This window comes from Bombina bombina, chromosome 8 (genome assembly GCF_027579735.1).
Source record: "Bombina bombina isolate aBomBom1 chromosome 8, aBomBom1.pri, whole genome shotgun sequence".
Lineage (NCBI taxonomy): Eukaryota > Metazoa > Chordata > Amphibia > Anura > Bombinatoridae > Bombina > Bombina bombina.
Window position 1 is genome coordinate 114,710,767 of NC_069506.1, and position 23,817 is coordinate 114,734,583.

Here is a 23,817-nt window from a genome sequence, read left to right on the forward strand (position 1 = left end):
GTTAATGGTTTTTAGACTCCCTTAGGTTCAGTAAGACTTGGACAACCGTAACATTATATATTTTGTAATATACATAATGAGCTCTTTTCTGAATAGACAGAATAACCTGAAAGGTTGGCAATACCTAGGAACAGAATGAGCTGACCCGGAGACTCAAAAACAAACAAACAAAAAATAAATACCAGCAAAAAATGACAAATAAGCAACTCTTTATAAATATCTTTAATGCAAATGGGACAACTGCTGGATTTTGCTCACATTTTGCAACTGTGAAACTTTTTGTGCATTACATTTATAAAATATGTCAAGCCAATGTCATCAGAGTACTGTCATAGCAGTAAACCTTAAAGATATAGGGCTAGGTTACAAGTGAAGTGCACTCAATAGCGCAGGGTGAGCTATCCATATTGGAATGTTGCGCTAATAATAGTGCACAATACAGTATTACAAATTAAATAAAAAATATTTACCAGTGAATCTTAACGCGTGCAACATTTTTTTAGCGCACCATATATGTTCATTGAATAGCACAGGGTGCACCATCGCTCATATTACATGTGTGAACAAGCGCAACACATAATAGCGCTGAAAAATGTAACGCTCTTAATGACCTGAAATAAACTGTTTAGGCATGAATATATACATAACAATACACATATATTAAAATAAAGTATTTTACTCTTTTATACATATTAAATGTGTAATATATTTTTTTACAGTGGTATAAAAGGTATATGGTATTTGACAGGGTGTTGGACTAGTAAGTGCTCAAAGGTCTATATGCATGTGTGTGTGTTTGTATGTGTGTATGCATATATGTGTATCAGGGACGTGCACTCATAGGAGGCAGGGGAGGCAGTGCCTACCCTGCCATATGTGGCCAAAGCTTAATTACATTTTAATTAAAACAAAAAAAAAGTCCCCAAAAAAATAATTTTCCTCCCATGTAATGCTATGGAGAGGCAGGTACAGGAACGCTTCTCTCCATTGCAGTACATGGGTCAAAGGAAAAGCTGTGCTGCAGCGCCACCTGTCTTCTTTCAATATATTAGCAGCAACAATTGGGACTAATAGGAGGCACCCCTCTTGATGCCTCCTAGCAAGTGAAGATAGATTAATCAGAAGGAGGATGCAGTGAGCAGGGTCATGTGACACAACTGGAAGTTGAGGTAACCTAAGAACAGATGACACCAAGCAGAAGAGTAAAGTAGTATTCTACATCTCTTGTGATTCACACATTGTTTTCAGATACAGCTCATTAACGGGGGGGGGGGGGGGCAGTAAGTGAGCATAACCCAATACTGACAGGAAGTCAAAGGGTCAATTCAAATTTAAATCCATAATTTAAAACCCAGAGTTTGAAGCTAAGTGTGCAGTGTCCACATTATTTAAATTAAAGTTTTTGACATTGAATATGGCTAAACCTCCCTTTTTCATGGTTATTTGATTTAATTAGGTAAAAACTCCATATATGTTATGTCTGTTCAGTCAGAGGATGCAGTATCTATTTTTATTTTTCTCTGTGTCTCCATTTATTTAAAGACTGCTGTTAACTTGTAATTCACAAATCAATTGAAAGCTGTTGCATTGTGTTTTTAGTATGTGCTGCTTTTATACAAGTTTATATTAATAAAAGGAGATGAGTCATTTAAAAAATATATGTAATTATTGCAGTTAAATGTTTTTAGAAATAATGCCACTGTAAAGTAACTGGTTAAACACATAGTCAAAGGGAGACATTTAAAATTAAACTTTCATGATTGAGGTAGAGCATGCTATTTTAAAAGACTTTTCTAGTTATTTATATTTTGAGAATAAGCATCAACTGTTACTGGCCGCATGTCATCAAATCAAATTAGTTTTTGAAAGGAACACGAAAGTCATAATTACATTTCCATCATTCAGAAATTGCACAAAAAAAAACCTTTCTATTTTACTTTTATTATTATGTACTTCATTCTTTTGGTATCATTTGGTGTCCTTTGTTGAAGAGCATACCTAAGTGGGATGTGCTCGTGCATTTCTTGAACACCATATTGCAGCAGCTGTGTTGGCAGTATTGATAACTTGTCCTTTGTGTAAAACTTGTATGGTAAATTATTTCTATTTTTACAGTACAGTAGTGAGTAGAGAAGAGATTGTGTATCATTCTATTTGCTTAGTAACTGGCACTGTGCCACAGAATTGTGTGAGTGTTTATGTGAGTAGAGTGTGTGTGGGTGTCAGTGAGCAGAGTATGTGTGCTTTATTTTCCGGGTAATCAATACATTTCCGATGAGCTAGTGCTTTAGTGCAGTGTTTCTCAACAATGGTCCTCAAGTACCCCCAACAGGCCAGGTTTTCATTATAGCCGAATCAGTGCACAGGTGAAGTAATCAGCTGATCAGTAACTCAGTGGTTACTAACTTGCTCTCACCCATCACCTGATTATGTCACCTGTGCACTGGTTCAGCTATCATTTAAACCTGCCCTGTTGGGGGTACTTGCAGCCCTCTGTACATGTGTTTCTCTGGCGTATCATATCTAGTGCCTCACCAGTCTCTGACCTCACTGCACGTCACTGATAACTTGTCCTTTGTGTAAAACTTGTATGGTAAATTATTTCTATTTTTACAATACAGTAGTGAGTAGAGAAGAGATTGTGTATCATTCTATTTGCTTAGTAACTGGCACTGTGCCACAGAATTGTGTGAGTGTTTATGTGAGTAGAGTGTGTGTGGGTGTCAGTGAGCAGAGTATGTGTGCTTTATTTTCCGGGTAATCAATACATTTCCGATGAGCTAGTGCTTTAGTGCAGTGTTTCTGAACAATGGTCCTCAAGTACCCCCAACAGGCCAGGTTTTCATTATAGCCGAATCAGTGCACAGGTGAAGTAATCAGCTGATCAGTAACTCAGTGGTTACTAACTTGCTCTCACCCATCACCTGATTATGTCACCTGTGCACTGGTTCAGCTATCATTTAAACCTGCCCTGTTGGGGGTACTTGCAGCCCTCTGTACATGTGTTTCTCTGGCGTATCATATCTAGTGCCTCACCAGTCTCTGACCTCACTGCACGTCACTGATGTGTATTGTGTGTATGTAGACACACATACACACCATAAATATGTACATACACATACATACACTTATATACATACATCCAAAATTTGCACACACATACATATACACCTATATATGTCAATTAAAAATCATATTATAAATGTTAGCAAAGAACTCCACTATTTGATCTTTGGTTCACTGCACCTTCAGTTTAGAGATTGAACTGTAGCCTAAATAAGTATAAAAAAATAAATAAAACCCCTTACTGGAAAGAAACATGTCTCCTTTTTTTGCAATTATATGTCATGTGTTTCTCTAGGAATTACAATGTAAATACGGCAATGAAATCACTAGTCACATGTTTTAGAATAGGGTAGCCAATTACATTGTACCATTTCCTGTCAAAAATAAACATAAACATGTACGACTCCTCATTTGAAAAAGGAGAATATAATCTTTCAAGCCATGGCTTTTGTGACTATATTTTTAACAGAAGAGGAAACAAAGATTGTATTATTTAAACCTAAAGACATATCCAGTGTTTTCATTATCCTCTCTAAAAGTATAGGGGCCTATTTATTAATGTGCGAGCGGACATGATCTGATATTGCAATACCGCCCCCTGCAGATTCGCGGCCAATCGGCCGCTAGCAGGGGGTGTCAATCAACCCGATCGTATTCGATCAGGCGGACAAGTTATGGAGCAGTGGTCTTTAGACCGCTACTTCATAACTTCTGTTTCCGGCGAGCCTGAATGTTATATAAACAGAAAAAACATATTTAAATTTTTAAACTTAATTGTTAACCTACTGTGCTTGTGCTTGAAAATGATGCAACAATATAACAACAGGATTAATATTACAATATTTACCAAACAGAACATCAAATTATTACATTTCATGCAATACATTTGGCATGTGTTACCTAAAAGTAACCACTGCGTGGCATATTTATCAAGCTCCGATTGGCTGCGAATCTGCAGGTGGCGGCATTGCACTGCTGGTGCAATGATAAATCATTTATCGATGTGTAGCGATGTGCAGCGGACATGATACGCTACTTCGTATCATGTCCGCCCGCACATTGATACATATGCCCCAAAGAGTCACTATGCTATATCAATTGCTTCATGGTATTATTTTCCCCATGTTTTATGGCTGCAGTCATGTTTAAATTAAAGCTTTAGTAATTTAGGTAAACCAGCCGTGTACATTAACCTTTTTTTTGTTTTTTTGTATCTCATATATTGATTGATAAATGAAACAAAACATTTAATGCATTACACTTTTTTTTAACCAACTCTTAAAGGGACATGAAACTCATTTGTTCTTTCATAATTCAAATAGAACATACAATTAAAATAAATCCAATTTATTTTTATTATCAAATTTGCTTTTTTTGCATGGTATTCTTTGTTGAAGGGAATACCAAGGTAGGCATGCTTTTTACCACTAGGTGGCAGCATTGCTTGCAAAATGTATAACATTGTTGTAAGCATTCTTAAACAACTGCTGCCATATAGTGCTCTAGACACATGCAAGTTTCCGAGCCTCCCTGACGGCTTTTTATTAAAGGATAACAAGAGAACAAAGTTGATAAACAACGTAAATGGAATGTTTATTAAAACTGTACATTGTCATGAAAGAAAAAAATGCGTTTAATTTCCCTTTAAAGTGATGAAAATATGATAGTGTATTTTGTACCACTATTGACTCAGCTTTCTAGGTCAGGTGACCTTTTAACATGTCTACAAAATGTTATTAGATGTCTGAAAGTGCTCTAACTATTCAGCATTCATACTTTTTGTAATTTATTTACATACTTTAACATGGTGGATATGATTGATATAACCAAGTGCTATATAGTAGTGAACACAAACATAAATATTTTATAATATACCAAAGTATTATGTAATAATCCCCAGCTGTATCAGCGGTTATTACAGCGTTTCCCTTTCCATATTTGCTAAAGCCATTCATTTCACTTGCTGCTTTTCACAGCTGCAAGACTTCATAATAGATTCCCCCCCCCATCCATAACTGTGTTAACTGTTTTCAGCTGCAATTTTCAGCATCTTTGATGGCCCCTTGAGACAACAAATAGACACACAATTCTTTGTGTCCGCACATAGATGCTCTCTGTGCTGGAATGAGATTCAGGCTGTCTTTTAGGTTTAGAGAAGCCCCGTTCTGAACAAGCAATTGTGCGACAGTCAGGTGACCTGAAATCGCTGCCTTGTGAAGTGCAGTGCGTCCATGTTTGTCCTGCATATCGATTAGAGCATTATTGTCCAGCAGCTGTCTGACCACCTAGAGAGCGGAAAAGGTAGCATTAAAGAGCAAGGAAAAGTGGTTGAATTACAATGTGTAGCTTGTTATGCACAACAGTACCTCAAACTTTATACAACAGAATTACAGGGTCCTAAATGTGAGGCTGACTCACTGCTCCTCTACCTGTTTGTCTGAAAGCCCCTACCAGTTTTGTGTTTCTAGCTGTTCCCTCAGTGGACCTAGTCTTTAAAATGTACCTACAGTGGCCCTAGTGCATTGCGAGAAGGAACCATTTAAAAAAATATTTTAAAAAAATAAGACCATAGCGATGAACTGGATGAAGGACCTGATGTTGATGGGTGAAACAGCCTGAATACCCAAAAGACTTCATGAATAGTAGATAAAAAGGTTTTTCTTTTATATTGTAGAGGTTTTCCTTATTTTAAGTAAACTTTTTTTTCCCTCTGGGTAAAGCAGGTTAGGTTTTAGTTTTTTTTTTTGTTTTTTTTTTGGGGGGGGGGAGAAATTCCATGGGAAAGGGCTTACCAATGGGGCAGTTTACTTTATTTTTGGTGGTTTCAGTAATGGGTTTTGGTGAATGGACTGTGCCGAGATGGTTAAGAGGGATTTGCAATCGGAGGTATTCCTGATTTTGGTTGACTGATTCGGGAGAGTTGTTTGACTCACCCATTATAAGTAATGGCTAAGGAGGTAATTGTAGTTAGGGTTTGGCTTTGATGGGAAATTGGGACAATGTGGCTTGGTTATTTTGCACTTGTAGGTTTGTGATTAGGGTATTTTGCAGTGGGGGAAATTGCTGTTAGGCTTATATGCATGGGAGATAGATGAGCAGTGGTTTGGGTTAAGTTGTGCTGGTGGGGTGTGGGGCTGTTGTGGGGTTAACGTTAGGATGGGGGTTAATTCAGTGGAGATGATAATTTATTTTTGACCCTCTAGATTGAGTTCTGTCTACCCCAAATCAGTTATAGTACAACTAAAGTGGCTGTGCAAATGCTTTTTGGGCTTCCTTTGAAAGGAAACAACAGCTAATACTTGGGAACTGCCACACTCCTTGAACTGCCCAAATTTTGAGAGACTTGAGTGAAAAATAAACTTTCATAGTTTAGATAAAGCATGCAATTTTAAGAGACTTTCAGTTTCCTTCTATTAGCAAATGTACTTTGTTCTATTGATATACTTTGCTGGAAAACATACCTAGGTAGACTCAACTTTACTGGAAGCTAGATGGTGTTTGGTGGCTGCACACATTTGCCCACATTTGGCTCTTGTTATTAACCTCTTCATTCTTGAAAAACAAATCATGCGATTGTCAATGCAATCACATGATTTCAAGACTGGGGTCGGATCATGGGGGACTGCCTACGATGCTAGACCTGCCACCCAGTCAGATTTCCCATTAAATAAAAGGAGGAAGGTGCAGAATGCCAAAAAAGGTAGGACATTCCATGCCGTCCTAACGGTGTTAAAGCCAAGCACTGTTAGGACAGCATGGAACGTCCTAACGACATCTAGGAGTTAACTCCCTAGATGTGTTCTGCTAACACCTAATAAAACATTCTTGTCCTGGAACTAACTTTATCTGTTTAAATTGACAGTGTAATATAAATTTTCCCCTTCAATGTGTTCCCAATTATTTATTTAAGCTGCTGATTGTATTAAAGTGTTTAAAATAAATAGCAAAGAAATATATAAATGTGCGTGTTCCAGCTGTAAGGCTTGTGATCACATTTTGGTCTCTAACAAATTCTGCTCTTTTCTCACATCGACTGAAAATAAAATATTATAGAACCTTTACTTTTTTATTTTACCCCCTTTTTCTGTATTCTATCTCTGAAATTTGTGGGATTTCCATTTTTACCCCCTTTTATCTGTCACTAATTGGCCAAAGAAAAACAACAGTAGGTTGGTCTTAATGTATCCAGAAAGGTTTCACACTTGGCTGATATGATACGTTTCTGTTACTTTTCTGTAAGATTGCAAATAATTCTTATAATTATAAGACATCTCATGTCCTTTAACCCCTTCGATGCGCATGACAAGGTGTTCTTGTCATGCGCATAGCTACCTGTAGGTGCATGACGAGCCCTTCTTGTCATGCAGGGTAATCGCTGAACAATCACTGTTTTCGGCGATCCCCCCCTCACTACAGGCCGGGGATTTTGGCAGCTAGTGGGTGGCACTCCCAGGCTTCATGGGAATGCTGGTGACGTCTGTAAGATTGCAAATAATTCAAATTTTAAGGCATTTAATGTCCTTTAACCCCTTTGATGCGCATGAAGAGGTGTTCTTGTCATGCGCATCGCTACCTGTAGGTGAATGACAAGCCCTTCTCATCATGCAGGGGAATTTCCCAACAAACACTGTTTTCATCAATCCCCCTCATTACAGGCCAGGCAACATTGGTGGTCTAGTGGGAAGTACACCCTGTATGTGGTGGTTTTACAAAGGGGCTGAACAAGGATACATATATAGCTGCAAGGGAACTGGATGGGGGGGGGGGGTTTCAAACCCCTCGATCTCAGCAGTAAGATGCAACAGATCATTTAAAAAAACACATGGGGATTTGCTTGGGAGTATTACATTATATGAACAATATATAATATAAAATGTCTAGAGACTCCTAATAAAGTTTATTTTATGGTAGATAAAAAATAATATAAATTTTGCCTGTATAGTCAGGTGATCATTGTGGTAACAGTATAGTCAGGTGATCACTGTGGTAACAGTATAGTCAGGTGATCACTGTGGTAACAGTATAGTCAGGTGATCACTGTAGTAACAGTATAGTCAGGTGATCACTGTAGTAACAATATAGTCAGGTGATCACTGTAGTAACAGTATATTCAGGTGATCCCTGTAGTAACAGTATAGTCAGGTGATCACTGTGGTAACAGTATAGTCAGGTGATCACTGTAGTAACAGTATAGTCAGGTGATCACTGTAGTAACAATATAGTCAGGTGATCACTGTAGTAACAGTATATTCAGGTGATCCCTGTAGTAACAGTATAGTCAGGTGATCACTGTAGTAACAGTATAGTCAGGTGATCACTGTAGTAACAGTATAGTCAGGTGATCCCTGTAGTAACAGTATAGTCAGGTGATCATTGTGGTAACAGTTAACACCTTGCAAGAAAAAAAAAGTGCTTTTATTTCTGTACTACACAATGGGGCCTCTCTAATCTATATTATAACTCCCAAAAGCCTGTATGGGTCCCTATTTCACATGGGGCTATTTTGATGACAATTTAGTCAGGAGATCACAGTAACAGCAGAGGTCACCAGGCTATTTTCAATTTTTTTACTAAAATCTAAGCAAACATATATGTTTTCTACAGTTTTTGCTGCAGTTATCTTACATGTTATGATATATATATATAATGGTATATTATGGATCTGCTGGGCCTGTTGAACCCCCCCCCCCAATATATCATTGCTCAAAATTGGCTCAGCCCTGGGTTGTAAAAAAAAGGCTTAAAGTGTCAGTAAACCTTAAAAATATTGTTATATAATTCTGCACATAGTGCAGAATTATATAACATTATATTAGCCAAACTTTCCAAAACATAATATACCCTTTTAATTTTTTTAAAAAACGTCTGTTTTAAAGACCCGCTCTCTGTGCTCTTCTGAGCGCGTCTGTTTATTTCACACAGCGCATCGGGCCAGCTGTATAGTCACAGCCTGGCTTGACCGCGCCATTATACACAGTGCAGATCACTCCTGCTGTCAGACAGAGCAGGAGCGAGCTGCACTTAGTGTTATGGCGCGGTCGGGCCGGGCTGTGACTATACAGCTGGCCCGATGCGCTGTGTGAAACAAACAGACGCGCTCAGAAGAGCACAGAGAGCGGGTCTGTAAAACAGACGTTTTTTAAAAAAATTAAAAGGGTATATTATGTTTTGGAAAGTTTGGCTAATATAATGTTATATAATTCTGCGCTATGTGCAGGATTATATAACATTATTTTTAAGGTTTCCTGACACTTTAATTAATTATTACAATAGATGTTTGTTTATCACATAAATTCATATTTCTGTTAGGTGTCTTTTACTTATTATTATATTCTCTCCTAACTTTTGTATGTATATATAATAAATTGTTTTTATTTTTTATATATAACTCCTCATTGTCTATCTATTGCTAAGGCTTAGTACTGACCTCACTAAACAGTCCAGCTCTTTTTACCACTCAGTGCACTCACCTCTGTGCTACCATTACCAGCTGCTATTGCAAGTGGGGTTCTGCCTAGCTGGTCTGTGTTGTTCACATTGACTCCTTTTTCCAATAGATAGGCCAAAGCCTCCAGTCGACCAGTTTCAGCAGCAATGTGCAAAGGAGTCAAATTGCCAGCAGCTTCAAGCTCTAATGATACTCCTTGTTCTGATAGTAGGTCCATGATATGTAACTGATTGCTCACTGTTGCCCAATGCAGAGGACTCCACTGGTTGTTGTCTCCAATGCAAGGGTCAGTGTTGTGCTTCAGCAGGAGATGGGTTATAAGTGTGTGTCCATTGGCAGCTGCTAAATGTAGAGGTGTCAGACCACTCTTGGATGCTGCCTGTGCTTTGGCACCACGTTGCAATAACATCTCGCACATATGTGTATGACCACTCCATGCTGCATGGTGCAGTGATGTGTATCCGGAGCCATCTGGAGCATTGGATAAGGCACCTCGCTGAATCAAGAGCTTCACTGTAGCCAAGTGACCATTCATTGCCGCGCAGTGCAGAGGGGTCCAGCCGAGCTCATCTCTAACGGAACAAATTCAGAAGCACATAAATATGGTGCACATCCCATATGAAGAATTCAAATGTTCTCATCATGCAGTTATATATCTCTATCTTGCATTTCTAAGGGTTTGATTTACTAAATAGGTTTAAAGGATTATTAATTACAATAGAATTGTATAATAGCAATCTGGCATCAAAATGCAGTTACATATCACATACATTAGTGTCTCGTGCTTTTTACAAATGCAGCAAATTTTATTGGTAAACCCCCCCCCAAAAAAAAACAATTTAGTACCACTGTACTAGAATAGCGTGTAACATTTCACACAGACATCCATGCACATTTATTTCACATTATTTTAGGTTAAACAGCCAGCTATGTACCTATGTTATCTGAGGTTAAAGGGACACTCAATCAAATTTAAACTTTCATTATTCAGATAGAGCATGCCATTTTAAACAACTTTCAAATTTACTTCCATTTAAAAAAAATCTGCATAATCTTTCAATATTTAAAAATTTAGAGCCAACATCTCCTACTGAGCATGTGCAAGAATAAGTGTGTATGCATTTGTGAATGGCTGATGGCTGTCACATGGTACGTGTATGCATTTGTTATTAGCTGATGGCTGTCACATGGCACAGAGGGAGTGGAAAGAGACATAACTTTTAAAATCGTCTGGAACTAAATATAATACTCATTTGAAATTCAGACTAAGTGCTATTGCATTGTCTTGTTCACTTGCATTTGTCGATTATGCAAATATTCTTTGTTGACTGGTCCTTTAAGTAACTACTTGTATTTACACTGTACATATTTAATGTTTTTCTTACTGAAGTATTTTGCTTTGAAGGTTGGCTATTTACATTTACTTTTGCATGACTTTCATCAATCAGTTTTGTAATTGATATTTTCTATTTGACAGACATTCAATGGACCAACTAAAAGCAGATTTTACTTGAAAACAAGTTTAAAGGGGCAGTATACACCAAGTTTCATTTAACTGCAAGTAATAGACACTACTATAGAGAATAATATGCACAGATACTGATATTAAAAGTATAAAACCTTTTAAAAACTTACTTAGAAGCTCCCAGTTTAGCATTGTTTATAAGGTTAGGCTGGGACACCCACTGAAAGAGTATGAGAGCAGAACCCCCCAATCCTGTCCCCCTCCCCTGCATATGAAAAGACCCATTATACAAACAGAAGCAATCTGAAGCCTGAATACATCAGTATACAGCTAAAACTTTTGGGCTTGGTTAGGAGTCTGAAAATCAGCACAATGTTATTTAAAAATAAGCAAAGCTATACATCTTTACAAAAACTCACCCAGATGGGCTATATAAATGTATCATCTACAAAACATTTATGCAAAAAAAATCTCGTGTACAATGTTACTTTAATATGCATAACGTTGCTATAAATTCCAATTTTCTTGTGTGTTGCTGGAATCGAGTGCAAGAGTTTTTCAAGTTTAATTATGATACAAAAACATGTTTATAATGTTTATAATGTTAACATACTCTTTTGTCAGTGTTCCTTTAATCTGGATTTGCCATTAATGTATGTTGTTTTTTTCACAATTAAGTCTAATGTATTTGTATTGATTTTGTCACAGTTTTGTATCCAGGAGATTTGTGTAAATAAAGTTCAAAGTGTTACAACTTAGTCCTGTTAAAATAGATGACAGCAAACACAGGTTTAGCACTATGAATAGATCAGAAGCTGTTCTAAGCAATAGATCGATGAAATGGGATTAGATTTTAACACCATGAATAGGTAGATATATTTTAGCCCTGTAGGGGAGAATAAACATTGCTCAAGTAAATTAAAAGAATATGACATCACATTTTCTTTAGGATTTACAACCTGGAGTTTGTTATCTATTGCCTAGCCCCTAATACTCCTTTTGATGTTATCTTCCCCCAACTTTGACACAGAATGTGGGATATTTGGGAGCTTTTATTGCACCACAGAGGGGACCCATGAGATCAGATTTAACATAGAGCTATACACCCCTCTTTATGTCAGCTGCACACCAAAATAAGCGTTTGATTACATACATGTCAAAAGCAGCCCCTTTATGTGAATGTCCAAGAGAGACCCCGATCAGATAGATGGTCCATGTAGCTCCCTTTATGACAAGTATATGGCCTTGTAAGACCTCAGAACAGATTAATTGAACTTAAAACCTACTTTATGCCAACTATATTCCAAAATGAGATTTCATACTTTTAATAAAAACAAAAGCTGCCATGATTATGAAAACTAAAGCACAATCTGTTTCACGGCTATTTCTAGGTTTTTATTGAGATGCTACCTGCAGCTACCATTTTTATTTGCAAAAAGCCACACAGTCTGAAAGACAGAATAGAAGAGGCCCTTCTTTGTGCATATCAACTATATCTAAGCAGGCAAATCTCAAATGTGAGATTTGCCTGCTTCTATATAGCTGATATACGCAAGGAAGCGCCTCTTCTATTCTGTCTTTCAGACTGTCTGGCTTTTTGGTAATCATCACGGACTAGGGCAATTGAAGAGAGCGGCTGATAGGTACACAAGTGTATTTCCCCAAGAACACATTCTGCGTATATCTACCTTTATTTTTACATTTTTTGGCTGGACTTTGTGGCGCCCCCTTTCACTCTGGACTTTGTTCTAGATTTGTTGGTTTGCCCATTTTTATTTGCATATGTAGTTTTGCATCATTATAAATCAGACCTCAACATTTCTTTAGCCCAAACATATCCTCCTGGTCTGTGTTTTTCTTTATTTTGGTGGCATATGCAATGCAGCCTATCAGTAGTATTGATTGAGATGTTAAAATTTATGGGAGCAGACTCCAAATGTACTACTTGCTGATTATTAAGAGGATAGCCTTAGTGGAGTTATTTGGAGTTGTTCATGGATGCTGTTGCTTTAAAAGGAGGTTATATGAGTGCAAGCATAATGTATACTTTACTGAAGTGTAACTAACAAGCATGCACATCTGAAATCCCTTTAACAATAGACAAATCAAGGCCTCAGGAACACTTTCCCATAAACTGTAGCAGCCTAGCCTAGCCTGATAAGATACACGACTGGCTGTATCACCTGTACCTCTACAACAACAAACATAGAGAGGGAGTCTAGACTTCAGCTGCAAAATTCAGCAGGTTTAAATTAAAATGATTTAAAATCTACATGTGTGAAAATAACTTAGTAGTCCCCATAATGACTACAATTCAACTATTTAAATAATGCTTCTAAGGATTCTAGCCCTTACTTACTGGTGCACTCTCCAGGTGACTCCATCAGGCCCATTTATCAAGCTCCGTATGGAGCTTGAAGGGCCGTGTTTCTGGCGAGTCTTCAGACTCGCCAGAAACACAACTTATGAAGCAGCGGTCTAAAGACCGCTGCTCCATAACCCTGTCCGCCTGCTCTGAACAGGCGGACAGGAATCGCCGGACATCAACCCGATCGAATACGATCGGGTTGATTGACAGCTCCCTGCTGGCGGCCGATTGGCCGCGAGTCAGCAGGGGGCGGCGTTGCACCAGCAGCTCTTGTGAGCTGCTGGTGCAATGTTAAATGCGGAGAGCGTATTGCTCTCCGCATTTAGCGAGGTCTTGCGGACCTGATCCGCAGTGTCGGATCAGGTCCGCAAGCCCTTTGATAAATGGGCCTGCATGAGTTGGGTCAGGAAGGAACATAACTCTCTGCTCTTTAAATTGTCCGCAACGTGCCAAATTGTGCAATACATGAATGCCTCAGTGTTTTGATATTTTGCTTTTCCTAGTGCACTGCTATCTACTTACTGCACTTTGTGGTCTGCCCCATGCCTATTGTTCCTTCTGTCTCACTACGTCTTTATAGTACATTATGTCACACTTTCTCTCTGTAGTATCTGCTAGACCAGTGTTTTTCAACCAGTGTGCCGTGGCACACTAGTGTGCCGTGAGAGATCCTCAGGTGTGCCGCGGCAGACTGACAACAGTGCGGGGGGGCCCCTCTTTCAAATTTTGAAATATTGGGAGGTATGTGACAGGCTCATCATCAGGCATCATTTACAACCATGACATTGACATTCATTCACAGACAATCATTATGATTGATTGTGAATGAATGTCAATATGTCATGTATACTTTGTAGGAGGCATGGCATGACAGCACTGTACAGTGTGTGTATATATATATATATATATATATATATATATATATATATATATATATATATATATACATACTGTATATATATCCTGTATTAGGCTAGGTGTGATTTTGTAAAATTTTGGGATGGTGGTGTGCCACAGGATGTTTTAATGTAAAAAAGTGTGCCACAGCAAAAAAAAGGTTGCAAATCACTGTGCTAGACCAATGCCTGTCTATAGTACCTGTGAGCCCTTACTCATCTATAGTACAAGCTGGTAATGTAACTGCATATCAGGCCTACTGGCATGTCCTCTGCATATCATATCTATTGGCCTGTTGCTGTGCCTGATCAATTATTATTTTCCTCACATTATAGTTATTGGTGATTTTGTGTATTTTGCTCACCTGATACATAGGTAATTGTTCTCAATCTTCAGATATCTCAGTCTTAATATAATAGTGGAGCTTCTCATAAAGGCTACAAGTAGAAGCACTGATTTTTATCAATTTCTTTCAACATATCCCTGTATTGATACAAGTTCAAGCAGTGTTCTTGCACTGATATCAGCAATTAAGTACCACAATACTGTATTTACTGTAAATCAGTCATTTTGTCAGCAATGTTTTTTTCTATTTCAGAGTGGTCCATGTATAAACCTGTTGGAAAGACCCTTTAGAACGTTTATCTTGTCTCCTTTGCTGTAGCCAATTAGTGGTAGATGTAAATGAGCTCCTGATCTAAGCAATCACTGTGTGGCATGTAGGAGAGTCATGTAAACCTAAGTATGCAAAATGCACTTCATCTGGGAGAGAGCAGAAAAAGCATGTGTCATGGTAAAAAGCAAGCTAAATAAATAATGAATGCCTGTTATGGGGAATTTCATTTTGGGTTAAATGACTTTTGAGAAAATTAAAGGAACACTAAAGTCAAAATTAAACTTTCAAGATTCAGATAGAGCATGTAATTGTAACAACTTTCCAATTTATTTACATTATCAAAATGAATACTTTCTGAGGAACCATCTCTTACTGAGCATGTGCTAAATTTCACAGCATACACATATATGCATTTTGTGATTGGCATATGATGCAACAGGATGGAAAATTAAGCTAACTTTGAAATTTGTCAGAAACAAATCTACTGCTCATTTCAAATTCAAACTAAGCGCTGCTGCATTGTCTTTTTTTTTATCATGCATTTATTGATAATGCAATTCTATTCTATATAATGGTCCTTTAAGAGGCATACACTAAATGTAATTATTAGATGGTTAAACAAGCCTAAATCATTTAGTTTAGCTGTGCCCTTGTTTCCTATGCCCTGGAGCCACCACTAAACATTATACATTTATTATATAAATAGAGAACATAGCATTTTTTTTTAGTAAAAATGGATGTATAGGGGGTCAATTTATTAAGCAGCAGATGCTGCATCAACGCCCCATCATTTCTGGTCCGCCAGAAATGGAAGTTAAGAAGCAGCGGTCATAAGACCGCTGCTCCTTAACTTCTCCGCCACCTTTTAGATGGCGGACTGAAATCATCCCGATCCAATACAATCTGGATGATTGAAGACCCCTGCTTGTGGCCGGTTGGCCCCTAGTGAGCAGGGGACGGCATTGCACAAGCATTTCGCCAAATGCTGTCGGCATTTAGCGAGGTCAAGCAGACATGATTCACTACATCGAATCATGTCTGCTTAACCTTTGGTAAATCTCAGGGGTCAAGTCGAGTGGGAACTCATGGGAACGGAGTTCCTGCACTATTTTTGCAAGAGGAACTAAGTTCCCTCGGGACAGAGAACAGAAACACTTCAGTAAACACTGCTGCTGCCGAGTGGGAGGAGCTGCAGCACAGTCTCGTTAGATGGCTAGTGAGATCCTCTAGTAATGGGCAGTAACACTTCCTACAATACGCTAAATGAAAGCCTGTTAGCGGTCCTGCTGTGTTATCACTCTGCAATGTGTGGAACACATGGTGCTTACATTTCTGTGTGGCTTGCTTGGGGTTATTTAGCTCCCCTAGTAGAAATAGGACTATTGCACCTTAAGTGGGTGAGACTCTATGACAGATGAGGAGTCTCAGGCCCAACGGCCCAAAGGCAACCATTCAACCCTTCATTGTATTTAATTTAATTTTATTTAATTGTATTTAACTTAACCGAAGTGTATAGATTATATAAAAATAAATACAGTGTGTGTGCGTCTATAAAACAATATTAATTCTGACGGGGGTGGGAGGGTGGGAGTGGAAGTCTTTGTGAGTTCCCACACTTTTTTTTTGTAGGATTTGACCCCTGGTAAATCTAGCCTATGGTCTTATAGTATATGTGTTTCTAGTAGTGTTGCAGTATCGGGGAAAACAAACCTGCTTTCCACTTTCTCTCCTTGCTGGAGTAGTTGTTTTACTAGGCGAGTGTTCCCGTTCCAGGCTGCTAAATGAAGTGCTTTCCATTCCTTTATGCCAGGGCATGACATCTCATGAAGGTTGAGATCAACGTTCATTTCTAAACATCTCCTCGCTAACTCCGCCTGGGGAGTCATTCTTCCTACCCGCTGCTGCATACCTAAAAAACAAAGTATTTCTTTACTATTATTAGCACCTTGCAGTGTTTCAGATCAATGTATATACATTTCATATATGCTACAAGGAAAAGATCATATCTCATCTTGCGAAAGAATATAGCTCATTATATTTCGTAACCTTATTTAAAAATGAATAAACAGACAATATTTTTTAAACTAGGATTAAAGGTACAGTCAACACTAAAATTGTTATTGTATAAAAAGATAGATAATGTCTTTACTACCCATTCCCCAGCTTTGCACAACCAACATTGATATATTAAACCCTTCGCGACTGAGGACGTGCCAGGAACGTCCTACAAAAAAATACCCTTAATGACCAAGGATGTTCCTGGCACGTCCTCAGGGGTTTCAGGCGGCTGGAATCGATCCTGATCACTTCCAGCTGCTTTCAAGGTATTGCCATGATGCCTCGTTATTGAGGCATCACTGCAATATCTTTTTTGGCACACCGATGCAGAGAGGGCCACTCTGTGGCCCTCTCTGCATCGGCCAGCGATGGGGCCGATCGTTGGTGGGTGGGAGCAGCTGCAGGGAGGTGGGTGGGTAGCCCATCGCTGGATCACTTCCGGCAACGAGTGTCGGATCAGTCCCGGGAGCGTGCACGGGAGATCTTCCCTTATGTGCATTGATTTGCAATGCATTTGCAGTGTTGGGAGCAGGTGTTGGGAGAGGGAGGGGGTAAGTTAGGTTTTAAAAGGGATGAGGGAGGGGCAGGGGTTATTGAGGGGGGCAGCTACACTACAGAAAAATAAATAATTGGCAAATTATTTTGAAAAGTGGGTACTGGCAGACAGCTGCCAGTACCCAAAATGGCACCAAATAGTGAGAGGGGGGGAGGGTTAGAGAGCTGTTTGGGGGGGCTCAGGGAAGTTGGATGGTAAGGGGGGATCCTACACTGCAGAAAATATATAATTTTAAAAAAATAATAAAAAAAAAACAAACACAAACTTTTTTTTACTGGCAGACTTTCTGCCAGTACTTAAAGGGACAGTACACTGTACAATTGTTTTTCCATTAATGTATTTTAAATGACTTATTATATCAACTGCAGAGTATAAAATATTCCATTTTCATGCTTATTTGTTTATATGAAGTAGCTGATTTTGTGCTTTGAAACCACAGCCTATTACAATGGGTTGAACTTAAAAATGTGATATCAAATCTCATTATGTTCTAAGTTTGTGTAAACAGATTTGCTTCCTTATCTTTTATTTGGCTGGAACACCAAAGCTTAATACATAGAGAGAACAATGGAAAATTATAATTTTATTACTTAACTATCCTGCATCCCACTCAGAGTGTAATCTCTTCTGCTGGCTGTGTATACTTAGGCTATTCAATAGCCTATACTCCAGTACTATTTTGTTCAGTATAGGTGGCGATACCACAGGCTAAATCAGCTATTTCAAATGCTGAAATAGGAATAAAGGAGCTACATGTAACCAATTTAATACACTCTAGCAGGTTAAAAGGATCATTAGGAATAATTTTAAGGGGAGAAAAATTTTGGGTGAACTGTCCCTTTAAGATGGCGGGGACAATTGTGGGGTGGGGAGGGAAGAGAGCTGTTTGGGAGGGATCAGGGGAATTGGATGTGTCAGGTGGGAGGCTGATCTCTACACTAAAGCTAAAATTAACCCTACAAGCTCCCTACTAGCTACCTAATTAATCCCGCCACTGCTGGGCAAAATACAAGTGTGGTGTGCAGTAGCATTTAGCGGCATTCTAATTACCAAAAAACAACGTCATATATGTCTGTTATTTCTGAACAAAGAGGATCCCAGAGAAGCATTTACAACCATTTGTGCCATAATTGCACAAGCTGTTTGTAAATAATTTTCAGTGAGAAACCTAAAGTTTGTGAAAAAGTTTGTGAAAAAGTGAACAATTTTTTTTTATTTGATCGCATTTGGGGGTGAAATGGTAGCATAAAATATACCATAATGGGCCTAGATCAATACTTTGGGATGTCTTCTAAAAAAATATATATACATGTGAAGGGATATTCAGGGATTTCTGACAGATATCAGTGTTACAATGTAACTATCGCTAATTTTGAAAAAAATAAATGGTTTGGGAAATAGCAAAGTGCTACTTGTACTTATTGCCCTGTAACTTGCAAAAAACAAAGAACATGTAAACATTTGGTATTTCTAAATTCAGGACAAAATTTAGAAACTATTTAGCATGGGTGTTTTTTGGTGGTTGTAGATGTGTAACAGATTTTGGGGGTCAAAGTTAGAAAAAGTGTGTTTTTTTCCATTTTTTTCATCATATTTTATATTTTTTGTTATAGTAAATTATAAGATATGATGAAAATAATGGTATCTTTAGAAATTCCATTTAATGGCGAGAAAAACTGTATATAATATGTGTGGGTACAGTAAATGAGTAAGAGTAAAATTACAGCTAAACACAAACACCGCAGAAATTTAAAAATAGCCCTGGTCCCAAACGGTCAACTAATGGAAAAAGTGCTCTGGTCATGAAGGGGTTAATATACTTTATAACATTTAAACCCCTAAATTTCTGCCTGTTTCTAAGCCACTACAGACAGCCTTTTATCACATGCTTTTTTATTTGCTTTTCACAACAGGAGATTGCTAATTCATGTGGGCCATATAGATAACATTGTGCTCACACCCATGGAGTTAGCACAACACAGCACTAATTGTGCTGTCAATAGATAATAAATAAAAAGTCATGTGATCAGGGGGCTGTCAGAAGATGCTTAGATACAAGGTAATCACAGAGGTAAAAAATATATTAATATAACTGTGTGGGTTATGCAACCCTGGGGCATGGGTAATAAATAAAACAATACAAATTCTGGTGTAGACTGTCCCTTTAAGTTGTACCCTTTTTAGTATATTTAACCAATATTTTTCATGTTTTTCCAATTATAGTACCAACATATATTTCGTATCAGTAATCTATGCCTTAAAGGGACATTAAACTGCTGTGCACAACTATAAATAATAGTAATTACTCACTATGTTATTGCATTGTATCCTGTTCCTGCTGCTCTTTACAAATCAGTTCTCCTTTTTTTTTATTTATTTTTTATTTTTATTGAGGACACAAAACATATAACATACATAGAATGAGCCTATTGACAGATATGCATATCATGTTTGAAAAGTAGTGTACATAATTGGTTACAGTCCTCGTTTGTTTTTGTTTTTTTCCCTTATGTCAATAAAAATTGATCACTCTTGGACCAGTTGGATTGTTGTCTGATTCCAGGGGTCATTTTAAAACAGGATAAAAAAAGTCAAGAAAAACTGCATCTAATAAAGTTCAATGTTAAAATGAATAGTCATATGGGTTGTAAAGATGCTGTTACCAAGTCTGAGCACACCAAAAATATGCAACTAATTAGAACTTACAAATTAGTAAGAGTACCATTATAGTGATAGATCTTACATTTTAAATAAAAAGTGGTATAGGACCAACATATCGTTTCATAAATATGGAGAGATATTCTTACAAATACTTGCAGTTTAATATACTCTACCTTGAGTGCATAACCTAAACGCTACTTTTATGCTCCACAATGAGATTATGGAGACACAACATTTCATATGCAATATGTGTAATTTCTTGCTTTACCCTCCCACAGCCCCGGCCGCTGGCCGCAGGGGGGGACATCAGCATTACTTTAGGCCTAGATATAGGAACACCAGTTCGATGATTTTATAAACACCTGTCTGCAGATAGTATAATTATTGTCTCCATAGGGGCCTAGTTCTCCTGTTTTAATAGCTTAAAGGTGCAAGATACTGAAGCTCCGCCTCCTCATACTGGGCGCCGCCATCTTGGAATTCAGGTATTCTCACACCCTGTGACAGAAGCATTGTGCATTTACATATGAATGAGATTGTCAACTTTTTGACACCTGTATAAAGTGCTTTAGGTTAGGTTGCATGATACAAATCTGGAGCTGTACATTTTTGCAGTGGTTGCACTGCTCTATTGTGCACAGAAGTTTTATGTCCCTTTAAAGGTAAATTTAAATAGTGCCCAGTTATGCTTATTTTTTATTCTCATGGTTGATAGAAGAGATAGATGCTACCGACATACATAGTAAAGCTTTCTAAACATGCATTTGTGCACAACCATAAATGTGAAACAAGTTGCAAGAAGAAGATAACAATTCTTGGCTGAAATGTGCAAATTATAACACTATGGGCTAAATGATACTGAAGTTGCACATTATAGCATTAGGGTTGCTACATAGTTACAACTTGTCGCTGGTCAGAATCAATTTGCTTTACAGTATATTGTCTTCAGTTTAGTGACAAAGTGACAGAAGTTATACATGTCTATGAGAGTGGCTACCTGTAATTAACCAGTACTGCACAATCCTGCCTCTACATCTTCAGCCATTAATTACTATATCATTTTTTATCAGTAGCTAATCAAAAAACTGCAACCAAAAAAAGCTATTGTAGACAACCAGGAAGAAAGTATCACGTTGACTATAACTCCTCCATAACGAGGCATGCTTGCAACTTGACCCCCAGGGCCCCCACTGCAATAAAGCCTAACTGTGACTGACCTGGACCATGCTGCAATTAACCCTAATGGCGATTGTGGCCCCCACAGCAAACAAATCAAACAGTGTGGTCCTGATCTACACTACAATTCACCATAATTGCAACCTCCCCCACTGCAAATAAATATATCCACACTTTCCTAATGACCCTCACCATAATTACCCTAACCATGAAATGTACTCATGCAAATAGCCCTAATAGCTAACCTTGCCACTATCCTAACCATGATCACCACCCACTGCAAATACCCCTAAGGGTTTGATTGACCTCCCTGATCTATATTATCCTAACTGCAATCCTCCCATTGCAACTACTATTCTCAGTTTCCCAACTGGTAACCACAACATGCAACTTACCTTTCTATGAAATCTCCTCCTGCATCAGAAATATATCCCCTAAACTACACCTTTTTCTGGAGTCATTTCATTGATTTTCAGCCTCTTTTGCCCAGTGATAACAGATCCTCTTCTTGGTGATCCTTGCACAATTTGGGTTTATAGATTATCCAACAATCCTAATTGGATAATCAGATTAATCAATGAGCTATACGCATGGACTAGTTGTCAAAATTGAGCTGTTGACTCCTCTGATTTGGTTATTAAAAATGACTGAAGACCCTTAGAATTGGCCTTCAGTAAACATAACATTTTGTGGTGATTTTTAGGTGTTTGGGGTTATTTGTAAATGGAATCACTTAGGGTGGTTATCCAAGGGGCCCTGATTTGGATGTCTATACAGTAGAGAGTTATAGTGGGATGTTTATAGTTATAGGGGTTTTGGTGCGTGTGGTCACAATTATGTTAGTAGCTATATCAAGGGATAGGGTAACCCATTAGAGCATTTATAACATGGGACAGTTGCAGTAAAGGTTTATTTTTGGTGGGGGCATTGCAACAGTATTTATAAAGTCTATTTGCAGTGAGCTAATTTGTCATTTGGTTTAATAATGATTGGGAGTCAGCTATTAGTATTATTTGTACTAGTGCCAGGAACAAGGTTAGGTGTACTAACGGTTTGGTTCCTTATCGTAAATAGGATAATAATGGTCTGTGGCAGGGATGGGGAACCTTGGCCTTCCAGATGTTTCAGAATTACATTTCCCATGATGCTCAACTGGACTTCAGAGTGCCTAAGCATCATGGGTAATGTAGTTCTGAAACATCAGGAGTGCCAAGGTTCCCCATCCCTGGTCTGGGGGGAATGGTCAATCACAGTCTTTTATTGTGGTGGAGGGCGTTGCGAGTAAAGAGACATCTTTATATTCCTGGTACCTATATAACATAGGTGTTACAGTGACAGCTGCTCCTTCCTTGGCTGACAATAGTAGTCAGCCACAAATAAATCACTACATTTTATGCGCACACACCTGGACACTCAAAAACATAGCCTAGCATTGTGAAACAGGCATTTAAATTAAGCCACTACATGAATCTAGCTGTTGTGATTTGTTTGTGTAGCAGCTCCATTTGTTTGTCTCAGCTGCCATTAAGTGCAACATTTTAATTAAAAATTAAGAAAATGAATATGCAAACCTCAAACAACTTTATAAAAGAATTAGCTTAATGTATTAATTAGGGTGCGTAGCGCTTACATACTTTATAACTAGCGATAAGTGAATAACAGATTGTGGCTGTCTGTTTTCTATTCTAATTATATGGATGAATACTAACAATAAAATATTTGTTTAAAAAAGTGTCATTCTGAAAATGAAGCTTAGTAAGGCTTGTAAAACCTGCATGTGTCTGGATGCTGTTTGTTTTCTAATGATTAACTCATTGGCTATCAGGAGACTTTGACACATTACCATACCTCCCACCATTTAAAATATTTCCCCTGGGACTGGAGCAGGGTAAGGGGAGGGGCCTTAGTGATCAGGGTGGGGCAAAGCAGGCCAGGGGTGGAGTCAGGGTAGTGTAGGAGGTACAAACAGGATTAGGCATTTTTGGGCAGTGTGTGGGCTTTACTTGGATTTCGTGTATACATCTGTAATGAAAATAACGGAAAGGGGAACAAAGCTAAAATTCTGAATTCTATATTTCTGTGAATTTTATTGTGGACAACTTTGCAGCAAAGGGATTACCAGGCAGAATTTTAGATAAAAATGTACATAGCAGCAGTGATCACTGTTGGAAATAGTGTTTGTGAGTGTACTTCACCGTATCTGTATGCATAACTCCCAATATTTGTAGCTAGGTATTAGGGACTCAGAAGGTTGAGGGGAGGTTGTCTCAGAATTAGAGCCTGTCCCTCTCAAATAGGGATAGTTGTGTCTTGTGTACATGCATTATATATGCATTGTATGTCAGTTATACACATGACTGTTAGTTTGTGTGGGACCACATTTGTTTTTATTTGAGAGGAACACTGGTTTTTATTTAAAAATAATGATAATCATTCATGTAATTTAAAGGACCAGTCAGCACATTAGATTTGCATAATCAACAAATGCAAGATAACAAGACAATGC

General features: G+C 38.1%; 1 protein-coding gene across 1 annotated transcript; it reads right to left on the minus strand.

Annotated features, from left to right (window-relative positions):
* Positions 1 to 4,606: 4,606 nt before the first annotated feature.
* ANKRD65 (ankyrin repeat domain 65) lies at positions 4,607 to 21,787 on the minus strand. The gene is made up of 4 exons (XM_053689894.1): positions 21,707 to 21,787; positions 16,571 to 16,769; positions 9,537 to 10,086; positions 4,607 to 5,351 (listed from the first exon to the last, which is right to left on the minus strand). The coding sequence occupies exons 2-4, from the start codon at positions 16,765 to 16,767 to the stop codon at positions 5,097 to 5,099; spliced, it is 1,002 nt and encodes a 333-aa protein (XP_053545869.1). The 5' UTR covers positions 16,768 to 16,769; positions 21,707 to 21,787; the 3' UTR covers positions 4,607 to 5,096.
* Positions 21,788 to 23,817: the final 2,030 nt, after the last annotated feature.